Source organism: Accipiter gentilis, chromosome 12 (genome assembly GCF_929443795.1).
Source record: "Accipiter gentilis chromosome 12, bAccGen1.1, whole genome shotgun sequence".
Lineage (NCBI taxonomy): Eukaryota > Metazoa > Chordata > Aves > Accipitriformes > Accipitridae > Astur > Astur gentilis.
This window is the reverse complement of record NC_064891.1, coordinates 34,455,654-34,481,390: the sequence shown is the minus strand read 5'-3', so window position 1 is coordinate 34,481,390 and position 25,737 is coordinate 34,455,654. Positions and strand designations below refer to the sequence as shown.

General features: G+C 40.2%; 1 protein-coding gene across 3 annotated transcripts; it reads right to left on the bottom strand.

Annotated features, from left to right (window-relative positions):
- Nucleotides 1-1,775: 1,775 nt before the first annotated feature.
- Nucleotides 1,776-25,324, bottom strand: UBE2D3 (ubiquitin conjugating enzyme E2 D3). 3 transcript variants are annotated; one of them, XM_049815303.1, is made up of 8 exons: nt 25,037-25,324; nt 23,293-23,937; nt 10,082-10,145; nt 9,965-9,996; nt 7,312-7,389; nt 6,353-6,458; nt 4,856-4,949; nt 1,776-3,274 (listed from the first exon to the last, which is right to left on the bottom strand). In XM_049815303.1, the coding sequence occupies exons 2-8, from the start codon at nt 23,338-23,340 to the stop codon at nt 3,229-3,231; spliced, it is 468 nt and encodes a 155-aa protein (XP_049671260.1). In that variant the 5' UTR covers nt 23,341-23,937; nt 25,037-25,324; the 3' UTR covers nt 1,776-3,228. The 3 variants fall into 3 exon arrangements, with proteins under 3 accessions (XP_049671260.1, XP_049671261.1, XP_049671262.1); XM_049815304.1 differs by lacking the exon at nt 23,293-23,937 and having other exon boundaries at nt 25,037-25,321; XM_049815305.1 differs by lacking the exons at nt 23,293-23,937; nt 25,037-25,324 and adding an exon at nt 24,072-24,169.
- Between the last annotated feature and the right edge of the window lie 413 nt (nt 25,325-25,737).

Here is a 25,737-nt window from a genome sequence, read left to right as displayed (position 1 = left end):
TTTTTTTCAACCAATACAGAAGATGCTGTATGCATCAGCAGACAGGGAAAGAAAAAAAATATCCCTAACCAATGCTACAGATCAAGTTTTCCTTGCCTCCTGAAAAGACTCAAAAATGTGCTTAAAACCACTGAAAGACTTTCAAGTGCAATTTGAATACGCTGACTGGAATTGTGTTGTCACATTCAAGCCCCATTTAAACACAGAAAGAAATCTTAAAAAAAATTATTCCAGAAAACAACTGAAGTATAAGTTTGTCACGTTTGTTAAATTTAAGTGTCTTGATTTGACACTTTGTTTTCTACAAATACGCTCAAATAAAAGCCATTAAAAAGAAAGATTTTATTCAAGCCAAGACTTTTAGGATGGAGCTGGCCCCTGTGTTCTGAAGCTATTATTATCATCCTGAAGTAAGTATTTTAACAGAGCTGGACAGGACAAGTCACTTCAGTGTTTTCCAAAACCTTCATTTTCCACATGAAGTTCAAATGGCAAGTCTCCTCCCCCCCCCCCCCCCCCAACGTGTTTCATAGTAATCCAGATCTACTACATACTTTTTAGACTATCTGTGGTTTTGGTAGGTAGATTACTCATTGAGGTAATCACTAATTAAAGCTTTTTGTTTTGGTAAAAGTCCTTAAATTCTTTCATCATCTGCTCATTAGCTCATGTTAACCAGCTCCTCCCCTTGCCTCCCCACTTGAATAGCACACCCAAATATAACTTCCACAGGAAGTCTGCATGAGACACCACTGAGACTGCTTCAAGGACAAAACACCTGCCATTTCCCACTTCACAAAGATAAGATTTTAAGTCTCAGCATGACTTCTGGCAGGCATATGTAAATCTAAAATTCACCCATTATTCTTTCATCAAAATACATACTTTCTAATTACAGAAAATTATCACAGAAGGACCATTACAGATGTACAAGAGAAATATGTCATGGTCCAAACAAGATTTCCATCTTCCACATAGTATTTTACTATCTTCTCCTTCTCTGACTCTCCCTCATCCACACCTCCTTGAGTTTTATAAAGCCTGGTACCTTACATCTCACAAAACATCGTTCTAGTTGATCACATAAGTGATTTCAGTGGCTATGACTCCAAGACAAAGTAATAAGCATCAAATTAACACAATTAACAAAAAGGTGAGAGCAACACGTTTGTAAGCTTAAAAATACAAACTTTTACCTCACTTGTAATGCTACTGGCAGTTGTATTTTAAGTATATCCAATTTTCCAGCAAAATGGTGTAAGCAAAAATCTTCAGTTAGCAAAGCAGAAACACTGCACGAACTGCAACTTCATAAACACATTTCAGAACATCATTTCAGTGAGGCACGTGCTGTTAAAGAGAGCCCAGGTTTCTAAATTTCAAGGCAACTAGACTTTAAAATAAGTTCACTTTCATAGTTTAGAACCAGAACAAACCATGTCCAAACTACATATTCAAATTTTTATAAAAATTAAGGTTTAACATTTATTTTACATCTAGCTTTCCACATCCACGTGGGGACAAGGAATCAGAATGTACATAACTATAAGCAGTGCATAAGTGGTGCCAGTGCGAAGTCACAGATGCACAATAAAGTGATAGTACAAGACTAGAGAAAATGAAGCTATGGATGTTAAGAATGGAGACAAAAAAAAAATCAAACAAGGAAAAAATATGAAGGAAGAGGGCAGGAAAGAGGAGAGCTGTATGTTTAATAATGCCCTTGTTGCTGCAAAGATAAACTAATGGCACAAGACAGTGTTTCTTGTAGAACAAAAATCCAATAGCAATGAGTCTTTATTCACGTTTAGTCACCTGACATGAGGAAAGTGTCTGTTGCATTAAAATAGTCATCAATGTAAATGGCAGCATGGCTGAACAAGTCCTTTTCAATGGTAACGAACATCCCACATAGTAAAGTCACTTCAACACAGCCTCATGACAATTCCCACATCAAAACAGTACTTTATTTTATATTTTTTTGCCTCATCATTACTCCCACATTAAGATCTTTCAGCTGTCAAGTGTACAAGGTGAAGAAAAAGGTTCTCAGTCAGCAAACACAGGTGCATCAGGAAGTATCTCCACAATACACCACTTCAGATCTGCTGGGTCCCAAGTCCATCCTTGAACGCTGGGCTCCCAGCACCAAGTGTAGCACACTACTAAGGCTACACTACTATGTTAGCTTATTAATTCTGCATACATCAGGCCGAACAATGTGTCAACCTGCAACAGACTGAGCATTATAACTGAAAATGGCAAAAGATTCACTCTATTGAACTTTACATCATTATTTGATGTTAAAACAATGAGGCAAATCCCAACAGTATATACAAAAACCAGCTTTGCTTTTACAAAAGATTTTGTTTCCCATATTGATTAATCCAGGCAGCTAACTCATTGGTTTATGCAACTTTATTGAAGAAAATAAATCAATTACTAGTAGAGCTATTAGTTGATCACTCATCCATTGACAACTTGCATCATTTATTCAGTGCTATATTAAACAGTGTTTTGGAAGACAGATTAACTAATAGCTCCAAGCCTCCTAACAAAATTTAAATGAATTACAAAAATGTTCTTAGACCCTATTTTGGAATACAAGGGATGTTTGACTTCCAATTTCCATTCTCTGTAAAACAAGAACTGGTCATTCCTTTATTGACATGCATAAGATACATCACATTTTCTGTTCTGCTGATGCTATAGATTCAGTACCAATTCTCCAGACACACCAGTTATGAGCAAAAGTATATAATAAAACCTCAGTTCTCTAACACTGGAAGGTTTGGAACAAGATGGATGTTGCTACAGCAATGTTACTTCTTTGATGGGAGAAAATTGAACATCCATCTCCCCTCCCCCCTTCAGGTGATATCTTCAGCATCTGTTAGAGCAGTGAGGAATGTTTGTTTTTAATCTCATAACCAAGTTAGAATGAAGACATTGGCCACATAATACACATGCTCCATTAAAAAAAATTCTGAATCTTGGGCAATTGTTCCTGTGTAACTACTTTACAGATTCTAAAAGCAGTTATTGTCCAAAGCTGGAAGAACTAAAGTCTTCTCAGATGAGCATGTGCATGAATGGAAGGAGGTAAACAAAAAAATAAAAAAAGATGAGGTCTGATAGGGGAGCAGCCGGATAAGAAAATCAAAAAAGGAACAGTAATTTAAAGTTTATTCCAGCTATAATGCAGGTTATTCTGACTTAAAGGTAGCATCACATGGCATACTTCTGAGTCCATTCCCGAGATATTCTGTTGTACCTGCAAACAAAACCAGGAATTGTTAGTGTCAGCATGAAAATGACAATTTCCTAAACAGTTAATTATTAAGTACCATTTTATCCCCATCTCCCTATTCTCTTCAAACCAAGAGAAGTCTCTTTCTGTACTGAGATATACTTGAACTGAAAAAACTGAACAAATCCCTCCCTAGACTAACTAGGATATTCTCTAATTTATATGAAACACTTCAAATTCAAGACAAGCAGATCTGCTAGAAGTCTGTTATGAAAAACTACTGAAGGGGAAGGAGCAGAGACCACCTGGGGTGGGAGAGGCAAGGGGAGCATTTTGTTTAAATATTGTCCTTAGGTAAAGATTACAGAGTATCACATGCCATAAGTAAAGATTACGTGGTTAATAATATCATTGGATACAGAATGTCTATTTTCCCATTTTAGAGTAAAACTATTCTCTTTCCACATGAATGTACTGCTCAAACAATTTTAAAAAAGGACGTCAGAAGAATATTTAAGTACACTACTTCCACAGGAATTGAGCTGACAATTAGTTTATACTTAACTCCATGCTTGTCAGTAAGAAGTTAATTTTCAACTACACAAGCAGAACATAATCCCCATACATTTTCCTAGTTTATACATAGAAGACACACTGCTGAGTAATAAAAAGTTGAAATTTGGATTGCCTAAATTCAGCCATGTTTATGCATGAGGTCTCACTACAGGGCACCACTTTTAACAAAACTCTGACAAAATCTGGGTAAATACTTACCAGAACAAGTTGACAAGCTGGCTCAAAACTTGGTAATTAATTATTTCATACTATCTTTTTTTTTTTTGGCCATGCAAGAGCAGTATCTGTGAGAAATAGTGACTAGCCAATACATTTCACACTAACCAGAGATCAAGCTGTTAAATATTGAAGTTCAGTAACTGGTACATCCACTATCTGTTAGTCAATCCAGTGCCTTCGAGCATGCAGCACCCAAGTGCTGACAAGTTTTCATTTTGTTAAATGCACCATAATGTGCAGATATTCTTACCCTACAGCATAGCGTATTTCTCTGTCCACTCTCTTGCTAACCTATTGTACCTAATTGGACAAGTATATTTAGCATTAATATATATATATAAACCAAACAAAGTCTACTTCATATGATTCTACCTGTGCAAAATGTTAAAAACAAGTAAGAGAAAAAAAAAGTTGTTTCAACACAGATAGGAAAAAAGTTATGTAGCCTTTTTTTCAAGGGGACCACCAAAATTAAAGGCCAAGCCGCTACCAAAAGAAAGCACCAAAATAACAAAGCTATCTTTTCCTCAATCCGAAGATCTAACTATATTCTATTTATGCATGGTAAGCAAAAAACTGGGCAATAAAATACTGCCACACATGTGAGCGGCAGTATGTGAGAACCCACAATTTCAGATACTAAGCCCCTTTGTTTTTAAATTACACGCTACCAAGAATAGGTACTTCTTTGACACGCAAGTTCTCTGCATCACGGATTTTCACAAAAGGCTCACTCAACACAATTGCTGTCTGACAATGCACTCTTAGAAAGTTTGTTAAAATATTAGTCTTATGCAACTCTGTACTTACTTGTCTCTGTCTGTTTTATAGATACGTGCAATCTCTGGCACTAGTGGGTCATCTGGATTTGGATCACATAACAGTGAACAAATGGATAAGAGAACTGTAAAGAGAAAAAGAATTCTCAATAACAAAACAGGAGCAACAATCTCAGAAACAATGGAGCACAGATCTTTGCATTAGCACAGTGTTGGCACAGGAGAGAACCTAAAAAGCCTTTTTCTGATACACAAATTTGTAACCTACTCTAAATAAAAAGCCCAGAATGACTTAAAAGTTTGTAAGAACTATTTGTTTCCTATTTCCCAATACTTACAGCTGTCAGTAAGCACATGAGAACAGCACTGTTGTCCCCTGCACTATGACGCAATGTAGCAGCCAACAAAAGCACATTATGTATTCTGATGACCAGCATATTCCGTGGTTTTAATCACTAAAACTAGAATTTCACGTATCCTGATGACCAGCATATTCCATGGTTTTAATCACTGAAACCAGAACTTCCTCACTGATTTTTTTTTTTATAGTCAGACTGAATTCTTTCTCTGTTGTATGTAAGATAGCAATACCCTGATCTCCACTGATAAAACTACATGTATGTTGTAAAATAAAGGAGTAACGCTGTTGTAGGCAGCTATGAGGACTTCACCCTCTACTTTCACAGCAGCTTTGAAAGAAAAACAATAGTGACAGCATTAAAATGTAGGGAACCGCATTCAAATCACAAACCTACTCCTTGGACAGACAGGAATTACAAGTTCTATAGACAAAGGAGCACTTTGATGGATCTTTTGAAGCCACAGTGACCAGTGGCTTTGAGGCAAAACGAAATCTGATCATCGGGAAAATACTTGAGAATTAACTGCTATTTACTATAGTAAAATGAGGAAAGCTACAAAGCTTCAACTGCAGCACAACATCCATTTTTTCTGAAGTAGAATCAGTAAGCTCAGTTCATGAAGTAATGTGATAGAATGCCAGTGCACAGTGGCAGAAAGCAACATGTATCAATAACAGTTTGCTTTTATTCATCTACCACACAGATATGCTAATATAACTCTCTGTGTAATTCTAGACAGACTCAGTAAAAAAAACGATGCAGATTTCATTATTAAAAACTGACAAATTAATCTTAATTAATATGCAAGTGTGTATCTACAAGGACAGCTGCAAACAAGCAGTTTCTCAGCCTTAGCTCAAATACACCACCACAGGCCTGTTTCAATCCAAATGCTGGCAAATTCCTCTGGGACCAAGCTAGTAAGCTCTGCTAAGAATACTGAAGCAAGTAAGTGGCCAGACAAGGCCTTAAACAACCACATAGCAGAAGGTGTGAGAAAAAACAAATATCCATTAAAAACGCAGTAAGATATCATTATCAAATTGGCAAAACACAGGCTAGAATGAGTAAGGGAAATCAAGAGGCAGGTAAGAACTCAAGACAATCAAAGCTAGAAGCACAGTATTCAGCACGAGATGGAAACATTTCTCCTTCACACAAGTTACCTTTAGAAATAGTTAAAGCAGGAGACCACTGTGATCTTAGAATATCAAGACAAATGCTGCCATTACTGTTAATATTTGGATGATAGATTCTTGTTGTAAATGCAACCTGCAACAAAAAAAAAAAAGAAAAAAAAGAAAAAAGAAGAGTGTGTTTTGGTCTGTGACGACAATGACATCACCTTTTCTTCTCAGTCAAGCTATCAGTCAACTGAATTTACTCTAAAAGAAAGAGATTAAGCAGTTAAACTGCATCAAATTCATGGAAATGCACCCAAGCTGCAACCTCTCAGTTTCCAATTCCATTTCAAACAGAGACAGGGCAAGCATGAGGCTGTATTTTAATCACAGGTGCCTACATCATGATGAAGACACTCAACAATGCCTGAACCACAGTAACGCTGCTATCACAGAGCTAAAGAACTTCAAACATTGCGGTCACTCCAAGTGTGCACTTTCATATTGACTGAAAATTAGAAGACAATGCTAGCAGCTGATAAAGCTACCAAAAAAGCGTATTATTTCGCAATTACTGCCAAATTCTAACAGATACCATCTTCACTAATTTTAGGCACTCAGCAAACTAATCCCTATCCATAGTGTCACATTTGTATAGACCAATCCAAACAGCTACACTGTAATAGTTGACAGTCCCCTCAGCAAGAATTGTATTACAATAACACAAAGCTAATGAGTTTTCCTATCAATTAAGAAAAACAGAAATAAACCCAAACATCTTTCCAAGACATTCAGAATTCACATATATGAATTTGCTCCTAAAAATACATGCTAACACGCTCATTCTTGTGGTAGTCAGAGGGACCTAGCCATCTAATATACTGTAAGAATGTGTGAAAAGAAGTGAAAACTTGACAATATTACAACACAGATGCTGAAAGTTTCTGCCCCGTGCTTGGTTCTTTAAAAAGCACTTATTTCACAAATGATAAAGCAATACTTACCTTAGGTGGTTTGAAAGGGTAGTCTGTAGGAAAGTGAATTGTCAAGAAGAATACACCACCCTGATATGGACTGTCATTCTGTCAAAGCAAACAAATAATTCTCCTATTATCATCTTTAGGACACTGAAGTTGTTAGTTTTAAACAAATAAAAGGAGAGGAAATTTGTTTAAACAACTAAACTTTTTAATCCACCAATACAAGAGAGATGCAATTAACATTCAATTACTACTTCCTAAGGTAAGCGATACAGAACGCATACAGGTAAGTTTCTGTATGGACCTCTCCAAGCTAATGCTTCATAGAAAACAGCTTCTCTGACAGTCCACTCAGGACAACTTGGCAAAAGCATCCAAATGCCTCTGAGACAGCTCCAAGAAGTAGTGTTACCAGAGCTGGGGTCCTGTCAGGTTCAAAAACCTCAAGTTCTGTGTTTGGAGCTTATTTGTTACAACCACCCAAGTTGACAGTGGTCATGGACAGCTCTAAGGGCCTCCCATTCCCTCCTAAATACTGTCCTTGGTTTAGGCATTGCTCAGCCCTGCAGAAAACCTATGAATACAGAGCTAATCACTTGTTCCTTGGGAAAAAACAAAACGAAACAAAACAAAGAGCTCCCCCAAAAAACACCACACCAAACCCCGCCCCAACCCCAACAAAAACAAAACACCCCACCCCCAAGGAAAAAAACCACATAAAGATTAAAGTGAATTCTTCCTCCCTTTCTGTATTAGAAATTCACTGTAATCTAGTATGGAAGAGTACTTCACATTTCCCTGCTCCAAGGAAACAATTAAGGGGGTAATACATTCAAGCATTAACTATTATCAGTAAATCAACATGTGGAAGTAAAAAAGCAGATAGTAAGCAGAGAATAAACAGAGTGAGTAAATAGGGATTGCTTAAGTTACTAGTTATGAGAACAAAGTTGTAAGAAGTTTTTACTTGAAACTGCAACTAAATTTCTGAAAAAGAGCTAACAATTTAATTGTTTAACCTGAAGACTACAATGCTTTTAATTCCAGATTCAGGGCTAGGCAAAATGAATGAGAGACACACAGAGCACACTCCTGAATTATTTGTAAATTGAATTTTCATATTAATTGCAAGAACATTTCACCAAATTGAGGAAATAACTACATCTTTCTTAGTTAAATACTAGAAAACGGAATCCTGCAACACAAGGGACAAAAACCTGAACACATGTAGTTTATACCCTAAGCAGTCTCTGCTGAAAACCTAATCTCTTGCATTTGGTCAACAGATACTACGTGAGGCCTAGAGGAGCCAGAAAGCAACCATTTTACTGCACATGTTCTGGGGATACATTTTAGCAATTACAGAAACCCCTCCTAGAATGTGTTAAACCAATGCAAGCTCTCTTACATCTATCTAAGAAAATCACAGACTGTATAATAGCCTATTGCAGAAGCAGATGACTGGTTCTGCAATACTCATCTGTTACTAAAAGCACTAAGCAACACCACAGGAGCACTAGAACTACTAACACCACGCTTTTGTCAGGATACTGCCTGATCTTGAAACAGGAAAGCAGACCTTTTGGCACCACAAAAACCATATGGCAAAAAAGGAGCTGTACATTATTAAACCAGAAAGGGAAGCTAAGAATAATAATCCCAATTTAAAATCAACTCATGTTTAATACCTTATGACCACGCAGACACCAGCCGCATAATGTCATACTCAGTATAGTGCAGAACATTCCTTGCCATTTAAGCATGAATATAGCAATTAAACAATTTTATCTTTTTGAGGCGCCTAGTTACAATCAATGAGGACCAGGGACTTTGGAATGGACAGCCATTTTTCCAGTCCAGTGAACCTCTAATAAGCACATTTTCCATAGCGATCTCCTAAAACCGCACTTGTAGCTATATATAAAGTCAGGGCAATTCAGCATCACTGATATTTAATTCCTGCTCTGTAGCATCACCAGAAGCATCACATTGTGGCTACAGGTCTCCTGGCATCCAGTATTTGTCATCTTAAGTTACAGAAGGCTGTTTTCTAACTATACATAACCAGCCCTGAGAACTCCAGATGTCAAGTGTTTGCAGGTTAGGTTTTCAGTAAAGGCAAACATTTGCCGCCTTTATTCTAACAAGGAAAAAGTCACATTCAGGTTTCAGATGCTTACTGAACATTTAACACAGACTTTTTTCCTCCAGTCACAACTGGAGCCACACATTTCAGTGACTTTTTCCCTTCTATTCTTAGAACTATTCAAGATCTCAGTACATGACAACAGACCAAACAAGGATACCCTGTTCCATTCTAAGACCCACACAAAAGCTTCCCAAATAATTCCTGACACCAGGACCAGCTCCTAGTACAAAGTTCATGCTAGATTCAAACTTTAGAAATGAAGTTTCTAGATATTAAGTGGTAATGCCTAACGTTGCTCTAGAGATCATTTCAGCTAAAATGCAAGTCCTCATAAAACATTCTAGCAATAAAATAATCAGCAGCAGCCTGATTTTTTCCCCCTCCTTCATCTTCTGTTACTGTAAGGAGTACCTCTAGAACTAAAGCCTGATAAGGGGAGTTAAAAAAAAAGTAGAACAAAACCCCCCAGTTTCCTCCTGAATAAGAACTACCAGTTTAATATTACATCACAAGAATTAGGATACTTACAGGTCCCATAATTGTGGCTTGCCAATGAAACACTACAAAAGAAAAACTCCGCATTATTATCTATGCATGATATGCTTTGAGTTAGCAGAGTAGAACACAAAACTTAAGGTTACTTACTGTCATCTCCAACGGGACCTGCTGAACACTGTGCTGGAGGATCACGGGCTAGGTCACTAAGTTCCTTTAGGAAAAACAAACAAAACTGTTCAGAGAAGGAACACTAATGAAGCCAGTCTTTTTCATTTTATGTCCGGCAAAAACCTTTAACAGTTTTTCCATATACAAACGCAGAAGAATGTGCAATAACAGCCATCAGAACAACTAGATCAGTACCAAAACTGTCTTTATAAAAGACAACGAACACCAAAACTAGCTACGAAGGCTAACAGCTACAATGACTATGCTTTTCTGAATAAATATCACTACTGTAAAGACACCCCTAATGAAGAAGGGACAGCAAGGAGAGCAGGGGACACAGCCTGAAGTGGGCAAAGTCTAACCACTTTCTGATCAAGATTTTCAAGGATTCAGTCTTAGAGAGAAGCCTGAAGTGAGAAGAGAGAAAGCAATTGATAAGTCTTCATGAAACGGAAAGCACTATGTGTGTAACATCTGATATCAAAAACCAGAACGGGAAGAAAAAAAGAAAAAAAAAAAACACAACCTGACAAACTGACACAGAAACTCAGCCTCATTTTCCCCACTACCGCCAGCAGGGCTATATCTTGCACAGATTGAAGTAGACAGGAAAATTAAAGAGGCTGACAGGTCTTAGAATCAGACAAAATATCCGTATATTTTAATTTTAAACTTCATATTTGAGACAAATATGCCTTTAAAGTTCTGAATAACTGAGCTGCAGAAACAGATCCCTCCCTCCCCATTACAGTGGGAATGAAAACAGAAACTTCAGATGGAGGATTCCTTGTGTACTATCAAAGAAACTCAGCATTAATTTGTTTAAACACTCTGCAAGTTACTTGTTTGGACAGTGTCTTTTAAAATTAAAGTTATACTTTCAGTTGAAGTATGTAACAGATACCTTCCCTCTTCCCTGCTCTCTTTTAAATCTAAAAATGGCTTCAGGAGCTTCTATAAATCTGCACTTGTCAAGGCATCTAGAAATCATGAGAAAAGGGAAAACCTTCAGTCCCTCTCCCATATATCAACAGTTGCACGCAAGTTATTTTGCTACAAGTCTACACAAGCCATTAAGACAAGAACCTTCCATTACTTTTTCAGACATTTAAGAAACCCAGGCATACCTATTAAGCTGGAAACATGCATATTTGGACCAGACAGCTAACTGGTTTGCCTGGGAAGATCCTAATGTACATCCTTTAAGTTTCACAAATTCTGCACTTGATAAAAATGTAGTAAGCATAAGCCAACACAAAATGAGGGGAAAAAAAACCCCTACGTTCCCTGTAACTTAAACACCTTGTTCTTTGGTAAGATGATAGCTCCTGCAAACACAGAGAGACTAACACTACTTCAACATGTAGAAGTCCATATATTAAAAAAAAATAATCCCCCACAACCCACACCAAAAAACACCCCCCTCAAAAAGACCAAGAAAACTTAGTCCCATATTTCCCCTCCCTGCACATACTAATTTTGATGAACTTTCCAATTAACCAGATTTCAGTTTTGCACTGGAATCAGACTGTTTTATAAAATGGAATTGTATCAGTTCTGATAAACAATGGCACAATGAAGCTAATATTACTGTTCGTTTCACTGCTGGTGTTTAGAAGCATGGGCAACAGCTCTTTCCAGATCATCACAGTAAATCCATTTAGAGTACATTTACCTACACTCCCCAGTTATTATTGAGGGTCCCTGTGATAGACTTATTTCTGCCATGAAATATCACATATTAGGTCCATATGTTGTTCTGCACCCTCTAGAAAATTCTGCTAAGTTAGATTTATATTATCCATATAAAGGCAAACAAGAAATGTAAAAGAACCTTCAGATAAAAAGCTTTTTAATTTTCAGGGTGGGTTGGTGGGGGTTTTTTTCCATTTAACAAATACAGCAGGTTTCGTTAATCAGGCTTATTTCTCATCTAAATGTATTTTTCCAGTTCTAAGAATAATCAATCATTTCCAAAACCTGAGAGAAAAAAAAAAGATATTTTGTCCCTTAAAATAAGCTGTAGCAATAGAATAAGCAGAAAGACACAAATATTACTATTTCAATGTAGTTGTGTACTTATTACTGGGTTATTTGAATTACTTGGGGAAGATGATCAGATTCTACTTTTTTTAAACTATCACAGGGACTAAGAATTATGAAAAGGCTCTTTATGCAGTTTATGAAAATTACAAAAATTAGTAGCATGAAGACAAGGACAAGAAAAGATCAGCATAAAGTAGAGTGTCACAGGTATGTGCATTAGACTAGAAAGCTTTTCAAAAGGTACTACTATCTTCAGAGAAATAAGAAATCAGTACTCAAAAATAGTGTTTTAACACAGCAGGAAAATTAGAATATAACAATAATTCAACTAGGAAAAGTAAATAAGTAGGATTGCAAGTGTAAGGCAAATATTAATAAGTTCTGGTGAAAAATTTGGGCAAAAACCCCCTTCAGTAATATTAGGAATAATTTACAAGCTGATACACGAGTCTTACTATTCCAGTCTTGTCGTTTCAAAATACATGTCCATATAGTTACACATTTTAACCACTTGAACTGTTCTAGAGAACAAACCAGCACCTATTTTTGTAAGCTAAAGGACTAAAGTTTTGTCTAGGCCAAAAACCTTCAGTAAAAAAGCCTAACTGTGCTAAACAAAGCAGTTCAAAATACCGGTAAGGTTAGGAACACATGGTAAACCACTCAGCATTTCAACCACAGAGCAAATAATTTACCCACTGAATTCAGAAAGAAAAAAAGCTGAGGCGGCACACATGCTTGTATTTGCTTCTCCTGGGTACTATGGTCAGAAGAGTAAAGTTTGGAGTAAAGCTGTTTGCTTCAGCAGAGTGTGAAGTGTCATGGAAGAACTCGGGCAAACACGAAACAAACACTGGCAAGCTCTGCCTGCTTACAGTAACACCAGACCCATTTTGTCTCCCTGTTAAGTGTGCAACACTTCACATCCACACAAAAGGAGGGAGGCTTTTTGCAACAAGGGAATGGAAAGTTCTCTGTGTAGCTTTAAAAAGTGCCTCCTTCCGAAAGCTACAACTCTGCTGTATCCAACAGGCAAACTGGAATAACTGGAAACTAAACAAGCAGGGGCACATGAGCTGTGATATCTGGAGCGCAGTTGAAGCATTTCATTCAAGGAAAGGGAGGAGCTTTTTTTTTTTTTTTTTTTTTTTTTTAAGTTTCCCACTCAGCAGCAGAAACACAAACTGACTAACCTTCCTTCTCAGCTTAACAATCTAGAGCACTTATTCTATAACAGGAAAATATTTAATCTGAAAAATATTTCTGACATCAAAACTAAGTTTCATCATTTCCATGAGTTGATTAAAAAAATAATTTTTAAGAAAGCAGCTCATAATTATTCCCCTGCTTTCACCCATTTCTGACCAAGAAGGTAAAAACCATGTTAGGTTTCATTTTACGAAGCAGATTTTAACTAGTATTTTAGAATTTAAAAATGTTCCCAAGCATTGCTCTGTAAAATTTCTACATGTAAGCTTTATGCTTCTAATATTCCTTCTGCTGCAATACTATCACCAACTTCGTTTCTTTTTGTTCACAGTTTCAGTAGTGCTTTCCTTTGTCAAGAGGTCCTAAGCTACATCCCAAACTTTCTTAAAAACCGCCAAAATAGAACCCATATTTTTCTGGAATCAGCTGGTATAGTTTTTCACTTTACAGGTGGCTTAAGAAAAATATATAGATTTCCAAGAAGTAAATTCCAAAGACTTTACATAGAAACAATAAGCCAAATTTCAGAGTTCAGAGTGATGTGTTATATGCCTATCGGAAAGGATTAGTCTTGAATTACGACTGTGACTAGTAGTCTTTGGCACTGCCGGAGGCTTCCGGTACAGCTCCAGCACATCACCATTTCTGTGTCCCAGTTTCCAAATATAAAGTTGTGATAGTTCCATTAGTCACTTAGAATTTTACAGATTTAAACACTGTTTAAGGAGCAAGCGCCAATGCTACTGATAGAGGACAACGGTAATGCAGTATATACAAGAAGCAATACATGTACAATTTTACAACAGAGTTTTGGAAAACTGCTGGAATACAGCATCAGTACCTGTCACTGCAACAGACCAACCTGCTTTAAAACAAATTCAACATCATGGTCTTCTGCCAGTTTCACATTAAGACTGTAGCAAGACATAGTTTTACTGGTGAAACAGCCCCATTCTTAATCTTATCTATTTTCTTTCTCTATAAATTCATCAAAAAGCTAACCAAAAAACCCACCAGTATTTTCAAGAAAAAAATGCTTATATAAAAGCTCATCTGCTTGTTTTGCACAAATATAATCATAACTAGCATAGAAAATATGGCTTATGCTTCAAGTGATGATCCAAAACATTGACATGCGAGCACAAATGCAGGACTACAACCCTATTATAGCCCACAAAAGTGACTTTTTTTTTTTTTTTATTTTACAGGAAAGCTGCTAAAAACCCCTCAAACAACTCCTCTCTACCAGCTACTTAAGAAACTACAGAAATCATTTAAAGGATGAAGAAAATTTAAAGAATGACAAACGATACTTCACCCAAATATGCATGAGCAAGACAGTGAAGGAAAATACTTAAGGGAACTAGTTGCTTTTCTAACAGAAGTTTTCAGGTCTCAGCAAATTCAGTAAGAAATGACAGCCTGATGTCTACCAAGCTGCCTTCTTGCAAGGTACCAAGTAGAGCAGCATCTGAGTCAGCTACTTCTCTTCCCATTTGTCAGAATTCATACTCCCTGTGGCACTACTGCTACATTTTTCTAGTTTAAGCTGGAAATAGCCAGGGATTATTTTTAATGATAGTAGCAGCTGACTTAAATACAGAGTGACAGAAGATCACTCATTTTCCTCCACAGGCACAGACTCACAGTTAGATTTAATATTGGTTTGTAAAGATTTAATATTGGTTTATAACAAAATTATTTGTTAAAATGATATACTGCAGCTCTCTGGTTTGTAGTCAAGAAAGCATAATGGAAAAAATAGGGTTAATTTGCTTTAAGTTTCCAGACAATAACTCTTTCCACCTTGGAGGGCATGAAAGGTGATATGCAGTTAAATCAGAAGTTTAAATAAAAAATAAAATAAAATAAGCAGAAAAAGAAAGAACACTTAAGCCAAACAAAAATAAAAAATTCAACATTTATAAATTTGAGTGCTTGTCTAATGTTGTCTATGTCAAACAGGTTATTTCAAGCTCTAAGCATCCAAAAATTCATCACTGCATTAGTCTCACTCATTAGCTCACAGTTGAAAACAGCTTTAAAAAAGAAAGAAGGATTGGAAGCAGCTATAAAGGGAGGGGAAGAACATTTAAGCCTGTTTGAAGATTAAGAAGTGTCAACCAGCAAAGAACTACTGCCTCATCCCACACACCTGCATTTGCAACATTTGTTTCAGCATGAAAATTAATTACCCCTGGAAGCAGAAAATAACAGTTTGAAAGAACACTGAATGTGGATTTCCAAGCTGAATAAGAAAGCAATGGCACAATACACATCACAAGACAAGTGTAACCAGCAGAAAATTATCAGTTTCAAACAAGCTGGCCTTTTGGCTAACACTTAATAAATGGATAAAAACAACATATAATGACAGTGCATAATATAGAAAGATGTAGGTTCCTGTGATTTAAAAAAAGACATTAGAGCAAATATGCAGAGAAAACACATGAAGAGCAATCACAGAAAACAGTGAGGGCCGAAGAGCACAGAATATTTTTTCAAGAAACCCAAAACATGACCAGGAATGTGACAGTTGTGATTGTCCCCATCCCGATTATCCTCCTTATTTTTCATGGTTCTCCTTTCTCAAGCCTTCAGTACTAAATTTTTCAGGCTACACACTGCATGTTGCTTGTACAATGTCTAGCAACAATATCATAATGGTATATCAAGAGACAAACATAGAAACATTCATGTTTTAAGCCTTGCATTTAAGAAAGGAAATGCCAGACTGCTGGGCCACTATAATTAAGTCACTTTTTGTGCTTGGGCTGTGATACAAACTACTCAAATGACTACATGCTATCTTTTCGAAGAACCCACCTTTCAGTACACGTCCTTTGTGAATAAGACTATTGTCTACAGCTCTTCTCATCTGTTCCGAAATTTGGAAGGTGTACAACATAGGTAATGGTTTTCGGCAGATTTCAGAGTTACTGCAGCTAAAATGGCTCTCTATTGTATTCCAACCTTTCACAGAGCTCACTGCTATAGCTGGACAGATCCAACTGGAAAAAGAGCTCAGTTACCAACTTTGCTTTCTTGGTCACTCACTAAAGACATTCAGAACAAACTTAGAAAAAAAGGTGGCAACTACACACCTATAGCTGTGCTTTGAACTCAAAGGTATGGCTTGTTCCCCCCAAAGTAATCAAAACCCACAGCAGCTGTCTTACTGAAGAAGAAGAAAATCTGACTGCTTTACACGCATCAGTTCTGATGTATTGTAACAATTACCATTCCCCCCAAATAACAGAGCTATTAAAACATATATGCTTGTTGTAGGATGAGGGCCATGCACATTGACTGAAGTACATTGAAGGCTAAAGTGTGAAGTGAAGCACTGGTTAACTACCCATCCATTCAATGATAACTGGGTATTTTAATTCTGGCATTTCCAAGCTTTTGAGTATTGGACCCTGAAACTTAGCATCCTTTTCATTTGGAGGTTTTTCCTGGAAGAACCACACTGATCTTTGGTTCTGTAACCCAGGACTATAACGCAGCCGTCAGAGAAAGTAATTGGTGTAAATGGGCCAAAAGAGAAGCAGCAATATGCACCTAGCTAAATGAAATGGAATGACCAGAAAAACAAAGGACAGATTAAATTCGATACAGACGTGATGCACTTGGAAAGAAGTTTATATTCAAAGGAAGGCACTCTGGCCTGATGGCTACCACTCAGGAATGAGATTTTGGCATTGTAATAGACAATTTCACACAAACGCAAGGTTAACACTCATGAGATGCTGGGGTTTGGCAGCATTACAGGAGAGCCTTCCAACACGCTGCCCCACAGCTTGTCACGGACACAGTAACGTTACAGCAGAACCTCAGCCACCAGCATTTGACACATCAACCAGAAGCAGCACCTGTATGCGCACTGCTCTGGACTTGATGTGATCGAGGCCTCCTAGAGTTTGCCAAGCCTACAGAAACACCAACTTTGGGGACTGGTAGCGTATGGGACAAGTTTTTGTAGAGAACACAAGCAGCCTTAATTGGGCACTTAACCTCAGTAAGTCTGCACTTTCTGAATAAAGGTACAAGAATTCTCTATGTTCTCAAGGAAATGTATGGAGAGAAGGGCCATATACCAGAAAGTTATAAAATTAATATTCTAACAAATAACACATCTGTAATCAGTGTGGCAAATTCATTGTTTAGATAAAGTCCAGAATAATATATTGGACTACAATTATTTAACATAATGAACTCTGCAAGTCAGCTCTGCTTTTAAAAAGCTGTCTTGACTTTTACCAGTCCGTGTTTTGTATGAATCCAAAGATGCATGTGAAAACTATTCCAATATACCTATGGGTATAGTCTATGAACACAACTATGTGGGGGTGATTACACTAGCTTATCTACAGCTGTACCATTACCCTGTCATATTATACTATTCTGTAAAACTACCCTTCATAATGGTTCTGTTTTGAACAGCTAGTGGTAGAGATGCAAAACTAAGGGTCTCTATAGGATTAGGCACAGTTACACACAAAATCAGTTCACACCGAGCCAAAAGAGTGTAAAAAACCCCCAAAACATCAAAAACTGTTTCTGGAGTGCAGCTGCTCTTACAGTTTAATTCCAGCTCAGCTATCTCGAGGACACTGATGTCCACAAGGGTCTTTAAAAGGCAAAACCAAAACCAAAACAAAAGAAGTATTAAAAAATGTATTTATGAGCAGACTGCAACCTGAATAGGGGAATGAAAGAGGGCCATTGCTCTTCTGGCAAGTTGTCATTCAGAAGATTCTCCTATATTATTTAGGGCAAGAAAAAAATCAAAACTAAGGCTAAAAGGACAAACAAAGTTTGCAGTTATCTGATTTCGAGAATTATCTGGCATTATTACTCAAATAGGCCAGCAAAGGTTGGGAAATACTGACTTAAAGCAGGACACATATTTACTAGAAACCAAAAAGAGCTCTTGGAAGAGCTCACAGAAGTGATGAGCACCTGGCCAACCTAACTGCAGGTTACAGAGAAACCTCGCTATAAAGTTAACTGAGAACTTTACGCAGTCCTCATGCCCTCCATCAGGAAGACCAAAAGCACTTCTGCATCTGCACTAAGTTCAGCTTGCAACTCTGGTGTCCAGATGCTTGTGGAAAGGATTAAACATTTGTCTCCTCCTTTTTTTACTAGGCCCTAACATTTGCAAAGCAGTCCGCAATCCTCCCATCTTGCTTTCTTAAAGGCAGAATAAAAAAACATCACAATTACACTGGAAAAAAACTGCAGGAGATCTTGAAGATGTCTACTGTATCACATCTCAAAAGGATAAGGTTCAGAACAAAGGCTTCCTTTACACAAAATTTTAATACTAAAGTTTACTTAAGAAGGCTCTGAACAATGTTTAAACAAAATTTTAGAAATCCCCTCTATCTATTTAGCTTTTAGTCCTGAATCCTGCAATGCTCTATTTGGCTCACTTTTCAGTATTAAACCTTGTCTACATCCAAGTGTTTTATGAAGACTAGCCAAAGGCATAAACACCATTTTAAACTTGTGAATGTTAACTTTAACTAATTTTTTTTTTTTTTTTTTTTGCAAGGCTTCCCCAACAAAACCTACCACATTTAATGCATCAGATCAGTGCCCCATAAAAAGCCCACTGAAGAGAAAGTTTTGTTTAAAAAAAGCTCCCGTACTTTCCATTTAGAGTTTGAGGCATTAAATTTAGATTCAGGAAGTTTACAAAACTGTCCAGAATGTGCAACTCAGTTTAAGACTCTCTTCTGATAAAGCAAACTTGACAAAAAGCAACTGCATATAAAAATGCACTACTGACTGCAATCATATATACATCCTCACTGCTCCTTTCACTTCTTACCCCAATTTTTTTTGCATATTTGCATATTTTTGCATATTTTATGGCAGATCACTACATCACATCAGTCCCAGCAGAAAATGTGTGCCTGTAACTCAGCTTTTTCAATGTAAGCTATGGCATCTTAGCCTAAACTATGAACAAAAGTCAGCTTATAGTGAGATATCAGACCTAATGCTGAAGTGCAGACCACACATTCCCATCCACCAGCTCTGATGCAAAGGGGAGGGACCTATACAAGAACACAGGGCACACGGTTAAAGTAGCAAAACCTTAATTTTTGCAACAGAAAGATTTATCGCAGATCAGATATCAATGCCCTAATCTGAGTTACACAAAAGTTCTACCCTTTTCCACTCCTCCTTACCAGCTGTCACTTGACATCTCAGACAAGGTTAAGAACCTCCATCCCCTCCCTCCTTTAACAGTTTAACCCCATGGATGCACAGAAAACATCCGTGGGCAGGGGATGATGCCAGGCTAGACATGGCCTCCACAAGGAACAGAGATGCCTTTGGCAAGAGGCAGTTTACTAGTCTGTATTCAACAGCCGCTACTTATAGCTGTTTACATCTTTCCCCCCCTCCTTTACCCATTAACGTGAGCGCAAAGAAGGGTATTGGTGGTTCAGAGCTGGTTAGACTGAGAAGGCAGTTGAAGGGAGCTCATTCTGTGGAGATCTACATCAGCTCTTCTGTAGAAGAAACTCACACAGGGAATAATAGCAAAAGGATTGGCTTACTTTCAAAAACAGATCTTTAAAAGCTGGAATGATTGTGAAGAAAATGTTGGCTGGACATCCTTTTTACGCTGTACATTATCCCACCCAAGCCCTTAACATACTGGAGAACTCCCATTTTTAAGGTATGCAAGAAGTGCCCATCTAATGGAATATTGATCTCTGAAGTTCTGTAAATTACTTAAGTGAGATTACTATCCCCCCCTCCCCCCCCCCCCCATTCCAATGCACACATTTAAAGATCTATGCTGACTGGGAACTTGTTAACTGGGCATTGTGCTTGTGAAACAGGAGAAATCTTTAAGTTACTGCAGTCCAAACTTTCTAGTCAAGGAAGCATCAATCTTCCTTTCTCAAAAAATGACCGGTTCTTAAAACACGTCCAAGACCTTAATAGTAAATGCCAGATCTGAATATGGGTATCAAACCTACCTAATTAAGAAGCATGATTTCCATTTTAATGATATTCGTTTTGTAGTATGTCACTTCTGACTATTCAGATAAACTAAACCTTAAACAGAATTTAAGTGATGACAGCTTTCATCTGATGCTGAATAATTTTATTCTGACTTAAAAAACACTGAAGTTCTTTGATACTAGTGCTTCCCAAACTCCATTACTGAAATCTCATGATTTAAAAATCAACCACGGCCTTCTGGCTCAACACGAGCCTTCTAACCACCGAGTGCCATAGCTGCACACTGCATTATCTCCTTGAGGCAGGACTTAAGTCTACCCCTGGATACTCAAAATAGTTAAGGTGAATTAACCAAAATAAAAAAGGTAATTCAACAAAGACAGAGAACATTCACAAAGGTTTAAAGCATTTTAACTAAGCTTACATTAACTGCATTTCATTAGTTAGTTAATCTTAACTTTCTGAGCCCTTAAACAGACAAATCCGGACTTATTTCTGGACATTCATTAAAAGCATAAGATCAATCATGTAACTTCAAGTTATTTAACTATTTTGAGTAAGCCTAGCAAATTAAATCCAAGACTGCCTACAAAAACAAAGTATTGTAGGTTTCATCCAGAGAAGAAAACTTAATTCCAAACAACTTTTTCTAGTTAAGCTTTTTTTTTTTTTTTTTTTTTTCAAATTTCACACTAAGTTCACAAGAAAAGAGTAGCAGTTTAAAACAAAAGTAATAAGCAGGCTTTATAACTCTCTAACTGAATCACCTCTACAAAAGCTACATCTTTGGTTAAACTAATGCAGATTTCCATGCTGCGTTCATTGCTGCATATTACATCCAATCTCTGAAAAATATTATGGATGCCTCCAGGGTTAGTAGCGGTTCTTACTATGAGCATCTGGAGAAGGGGGGTTAAAGGTGCAATTAATTATACATCTAGGGATAGTGCTGGAAGCTGTAGCCTTGAGGAAAATAGTTATTTAGTCTCCACTCCACCACTGTCAATGGAAGCCTTCTATCTGTACTTAAGTAGCGATAAATGGTTTTGCCACCTTCAGCCTTTAGCTTCCTGGATGCCAACTCCACTTAAGATTTTCTAATAAAATACCCCGACATAACGATGCTGACTTGTGCTATGCTTAACCGAATGGACATAAAACACAGCAGGCACAAGTTTTCTTAAGGATTTCACAGACAAGATATTTCATGCATACATCTCCTATATTAATTCTATTTTTAGCCTATCAAGATCACCGCTTAGGTCTTTTATACTACCTCACTTTAATGGATGCACGTAACAGTGATGAAATGGATGTGTGTCAATGCTGTAATGTTCCCAAGTTTTCTCAATTTTATGCGTTCCCAATTCCCTACTCCTACATAAATGTTTCCCTACTACCAGATCATCATCACTTGAACTGGAAGGGCCAACATGCTGCAGCAATTATAGGATGTGCTTTTAGCAGATACCACTCAACACTTCAGACCAACACAATGTGTCACCAGCATGTATCAAGCATTTAGATACAAGCTCATAAATCAACATGAATTTGTTGGAAATTGGGGGGGGGGGGAAAGAATTCTGGGGGCAAATTTCATCGTCAGGAAAGGAAACAGTTAAAATTAAGATGTAGGTTCACATTATTCCACAGCAAAAGCATCTGCCTGTTATAACAAAACTGCCACTCTTGTGCAAAGCAAGCCGTATCAATAAGAGCAGAGTTTTGCCAATTGAATGCAGGCTACCCTCAGGGCAGATGGCACAGATGCGATGAGCTCCAGCATAACATAATCTTTCTGGGACTGGCTACGTACCTGAGAACTACTTCAGTTTGAGGAGCGCTTTATAAAGGCTGTTCCAGAAGTAGATAACCCAACACACAACACATGAATACTCTTGTGCTTTCATTTCCAAGCCAAAAGTAGGATTTGCCAGTTATGCTTTAAGTAGGGGTTGTTGTATTTTGAATGTGTAACATACTTCAGAGTAAATTTACACACGCTAACGCAGTCTGAAAGTCTGATTCACCCAATAAAGAATTTTATTTTGCTTGATACATCAAGTCCACAGAGAGGGAGGCAGCCAAACAGACTGAAAATACCTTCGCTGGTGCATTTGGGACGTCATCTGCTGCAGGAGACGATGAATTCTAGTCCTGACAGGTAATACCACAAGTCAGACTAAATCAGCTATGTGTGATTACAATGTTCTGAGGTCCTGGTCTCTCTTTAGCCTGTTCTGATTGAGTGCCAACAACGTACTACGAGGAAGCAGAGAGTTTCAAGGTCTGATCTGTGACCTTACAATTGGAAGACCAGGGGAGCCCAGCTCACCAGTGACAGAGTGCCATTCTCTGGCTTTACTGGTTGGCAAGATTAAAAATCTAAATTCACAACCACCCCGTCACAAAATTGGCCCTGCTATTTTTTGATTTCAGCCTCAACCCCAGTCAACATTCATATCAGAAACCATGCCTGGGAAGAAAGCAACTTGCAAGCAATGGTTTCAGTCTAGCAAAACATCACTTTCCAGGTTGGCAAATACAAAATCAAAACTGTAAACCCTATGTGAATTTGGAAGTGTATCTTGTAGCGTGGAATGGTTAAATTGATTAAAAATAGCACCTTCAAAAAAAGGACCAAACCCAACCAAAAAACCCAATAAAACCAACCAAACAAAAAAAGAACCCCAACCCAACCATCTCACCAATCCTAAACTCTAGCACTGTGTAAAGGCAGAAGCTTGCTACTACACAGTGCCGTAGAGCGTAAGGACCAATACAGGACAAGAGGCTGCACACAACAGGCCCAAACCTTCAAGTCAAAGAGATGACTTATTGATTCAAGAGTCACACTGACTCGCTTAAAGGTTCTGACCACCAGATTACTATGTAAAGTGGGGGCTTGCCTTGGTTTATATTTGACAATAAATTCTTACCTGCAGCGCCTGAACGTGTTTCATAAGCATGAGCTGATGACAAAGCATACCAGGGAGTATCCTAGCTGTGTTTCAACTCAAATGATATCATCCGCTAATACAGGGGAACAAGTTTTGATGGCAGATTCAAAAGGAATTGTTTTGAAATTCTTGTGAGAGCATAGCTCTAATTCAAAGACAATCCATTTAGCTACCACTAATCCAGAACAGATTTGAAATTTTCAGGGATAACAGAACTATCCTTTCACTAATAAATTATAAATAACCTCACTTTGACTAAAATACACCCACAAGCACTGCCAGAGAGACGTGAAATTACACCAAGACGAATAGGTGGCAAACTTTATACACCATCTGTAAAAGGTGTTTTGTGCACCAAAGTTTAGTTCGCCAATTTCAGGACACGCTGACTTTCTGCCATCTTGCCAGGCTACGAGATGACCAAGAAACTCCTCTCAGCTCTTGAAATACGTAAACGCTCCACGTAGCTCGCGTAGGAGCACAGATCAACAGCGACTTCCCGGTAACGCCACTGCGCTCCCATCGTGTTTGCAATTACATCCCAGCAATTCCCAAAGCTGAAGCGCTGCCGCCGAGAAACCCTGAAGCAGCCCATGCGCAACCTCAGGTCAGGAGCCTTCCTCCCTGGGAGAGGTTTTTTAAGGGGGGGGGGGGGAAAAAAAAAGCCTCAAAAAAACCCAACAACAACAAAAAAAACCCCTCCCACCAAACAACAAAAACCAAACCACCAACTAACAACCCAAAAAAACTTCCATCACCTCGGCATTTTTTCCGAGTTAGCCGCGAAGTTACTCCACCCGGCTTCGATTGTGCAACGGGGAGGCGGCGGCGGCGGCGCGGTGCGCGCTCCCGCCCGGCGCGGGGGGCGAGGCGAGGCGGCAGGCAGGCAGGCAGGCAGGCGAGGCGATCCCCGGGCGGCGGGAGGGCCGAGCCGGCCCCGGGGTAGAGGGCGGGGGGAACGCGAGGAGAGGATGGCACCGCGGCAGCTGCTCCGGAGCCGACGGCAGCGCGGACGTGCGTGTGTGTGTGTGTCATGTTATTGCAGAAAGCGAGAGATCCCGGAAAGAGCCCGAACTAGGCGAACCCGCCGCCATCTTACAATGCGGGAAAGAAGTTGCACGCCAGAGGGAAGAGACCGGCCCGAGAGGCCGGCTGCCTGCCGCGGGGAGGGCCGCGATCGCACCGAAAGCCCCTCCGCCGCACACGGACCGGCACCATCCGGGCCGGCCGGCGGCGGAAGGGGCAGCGGCGGCGACGCCACCGCCGCGGCGGTGGGGCGGCTCCGGGTTGCGCTGACATTTGAGCGTCCCCGGGAGCTGCCGCTCCCCGCCCGCGGGGCCGGCGCCGCCCGCGCCCCGGCCCCAACCGAACCACCCCGCCGCCCTCCGGGGCCCTGCCCGACCTCCGAGGTCCCCCGGGCCTAGGCCCGAAGAGAGCGGCCTCACCGCCCCAGCCGGGCCGCGGCCTCGCCGGAAGGAGCCGGCCGCTGCCCGGCCTCGCTCCGCCGGCCTCCCGCCTACCCCTTCCCTTCCCCCCTCGCCGAGCCCGGCTAGCGCACCCCCGGCCCCGTGCCCCTCTCCTCCCGGGGCGGGGGTGAGGGGAAGGGGGGGGGGTGTGTGTGTGAGGAAAAACCAAAAATAAAAATAAAAAGAGACTGAACTGGGGAAGGCGGGGAGGGGGGGGGAGAGCGGGGGGCAGGCGGAGGAGGAGCCGCGGCGCTCACCTTGTTGATGCGTTTCAGCGCCATTGTGTGCGAGTGCCGCCGCCGCCGCCGGGCCCGTCTGTGCGCCGCGGTGACTCCGCGCTCCGCTCACGCCGAGGGGGGGCCGGGAGGGAGGGAGCAAACGAGGAGGAGGAGGAGGAGGAGGGGGAGGAAGGCGGAGAGGGGGGAGGGGGCAGCCGCGCTTCTCCTTCCTCCGGAAACAGCCGAGGGGGGCGCCCGACCGGAGCGCGGCGGCCGCCCAGAGTCCTGCCTGCCTGCCTGCCTGCGGGCAGCTAGGCCGTGCGCCGGGGAAGCTGCCGGGAGGAGCGCTCCGCCCGCCCAGCCCGCCCGCCGCCGCGCTGCTTCGCCGCCTCCCGTCAGCGCCGGGAGGAAGAAGGTGGGCGGGGGAGGGGGGGTGGGGGGGAAGCCGAGAGGCGCCGCCCGCCACAGAGAGAGAGAGAGAGGGCGCGAGAGCCCAGCACCGCCGCCGCCGCTGGCCAGGCCCAGACGCCGCGGGAGGGAGGCGGAGCCGGCGGGAAGGGGCGGGGCGAGGCGAGACACGCCGCCGCCGCCAGCGGCGCCCCAACTCGGGGCGGGACCGGCGCCGCCGGGTAGGCCGTGCGCATGCGCCGCTCTGCGTGTGCTGTGGCTCAACCCCGCCGAAGGAGGGGGACGATCTCGCGAGCGGTAGGCGCCGGTGCCGCGCCGGCGCGCGGGGAGAC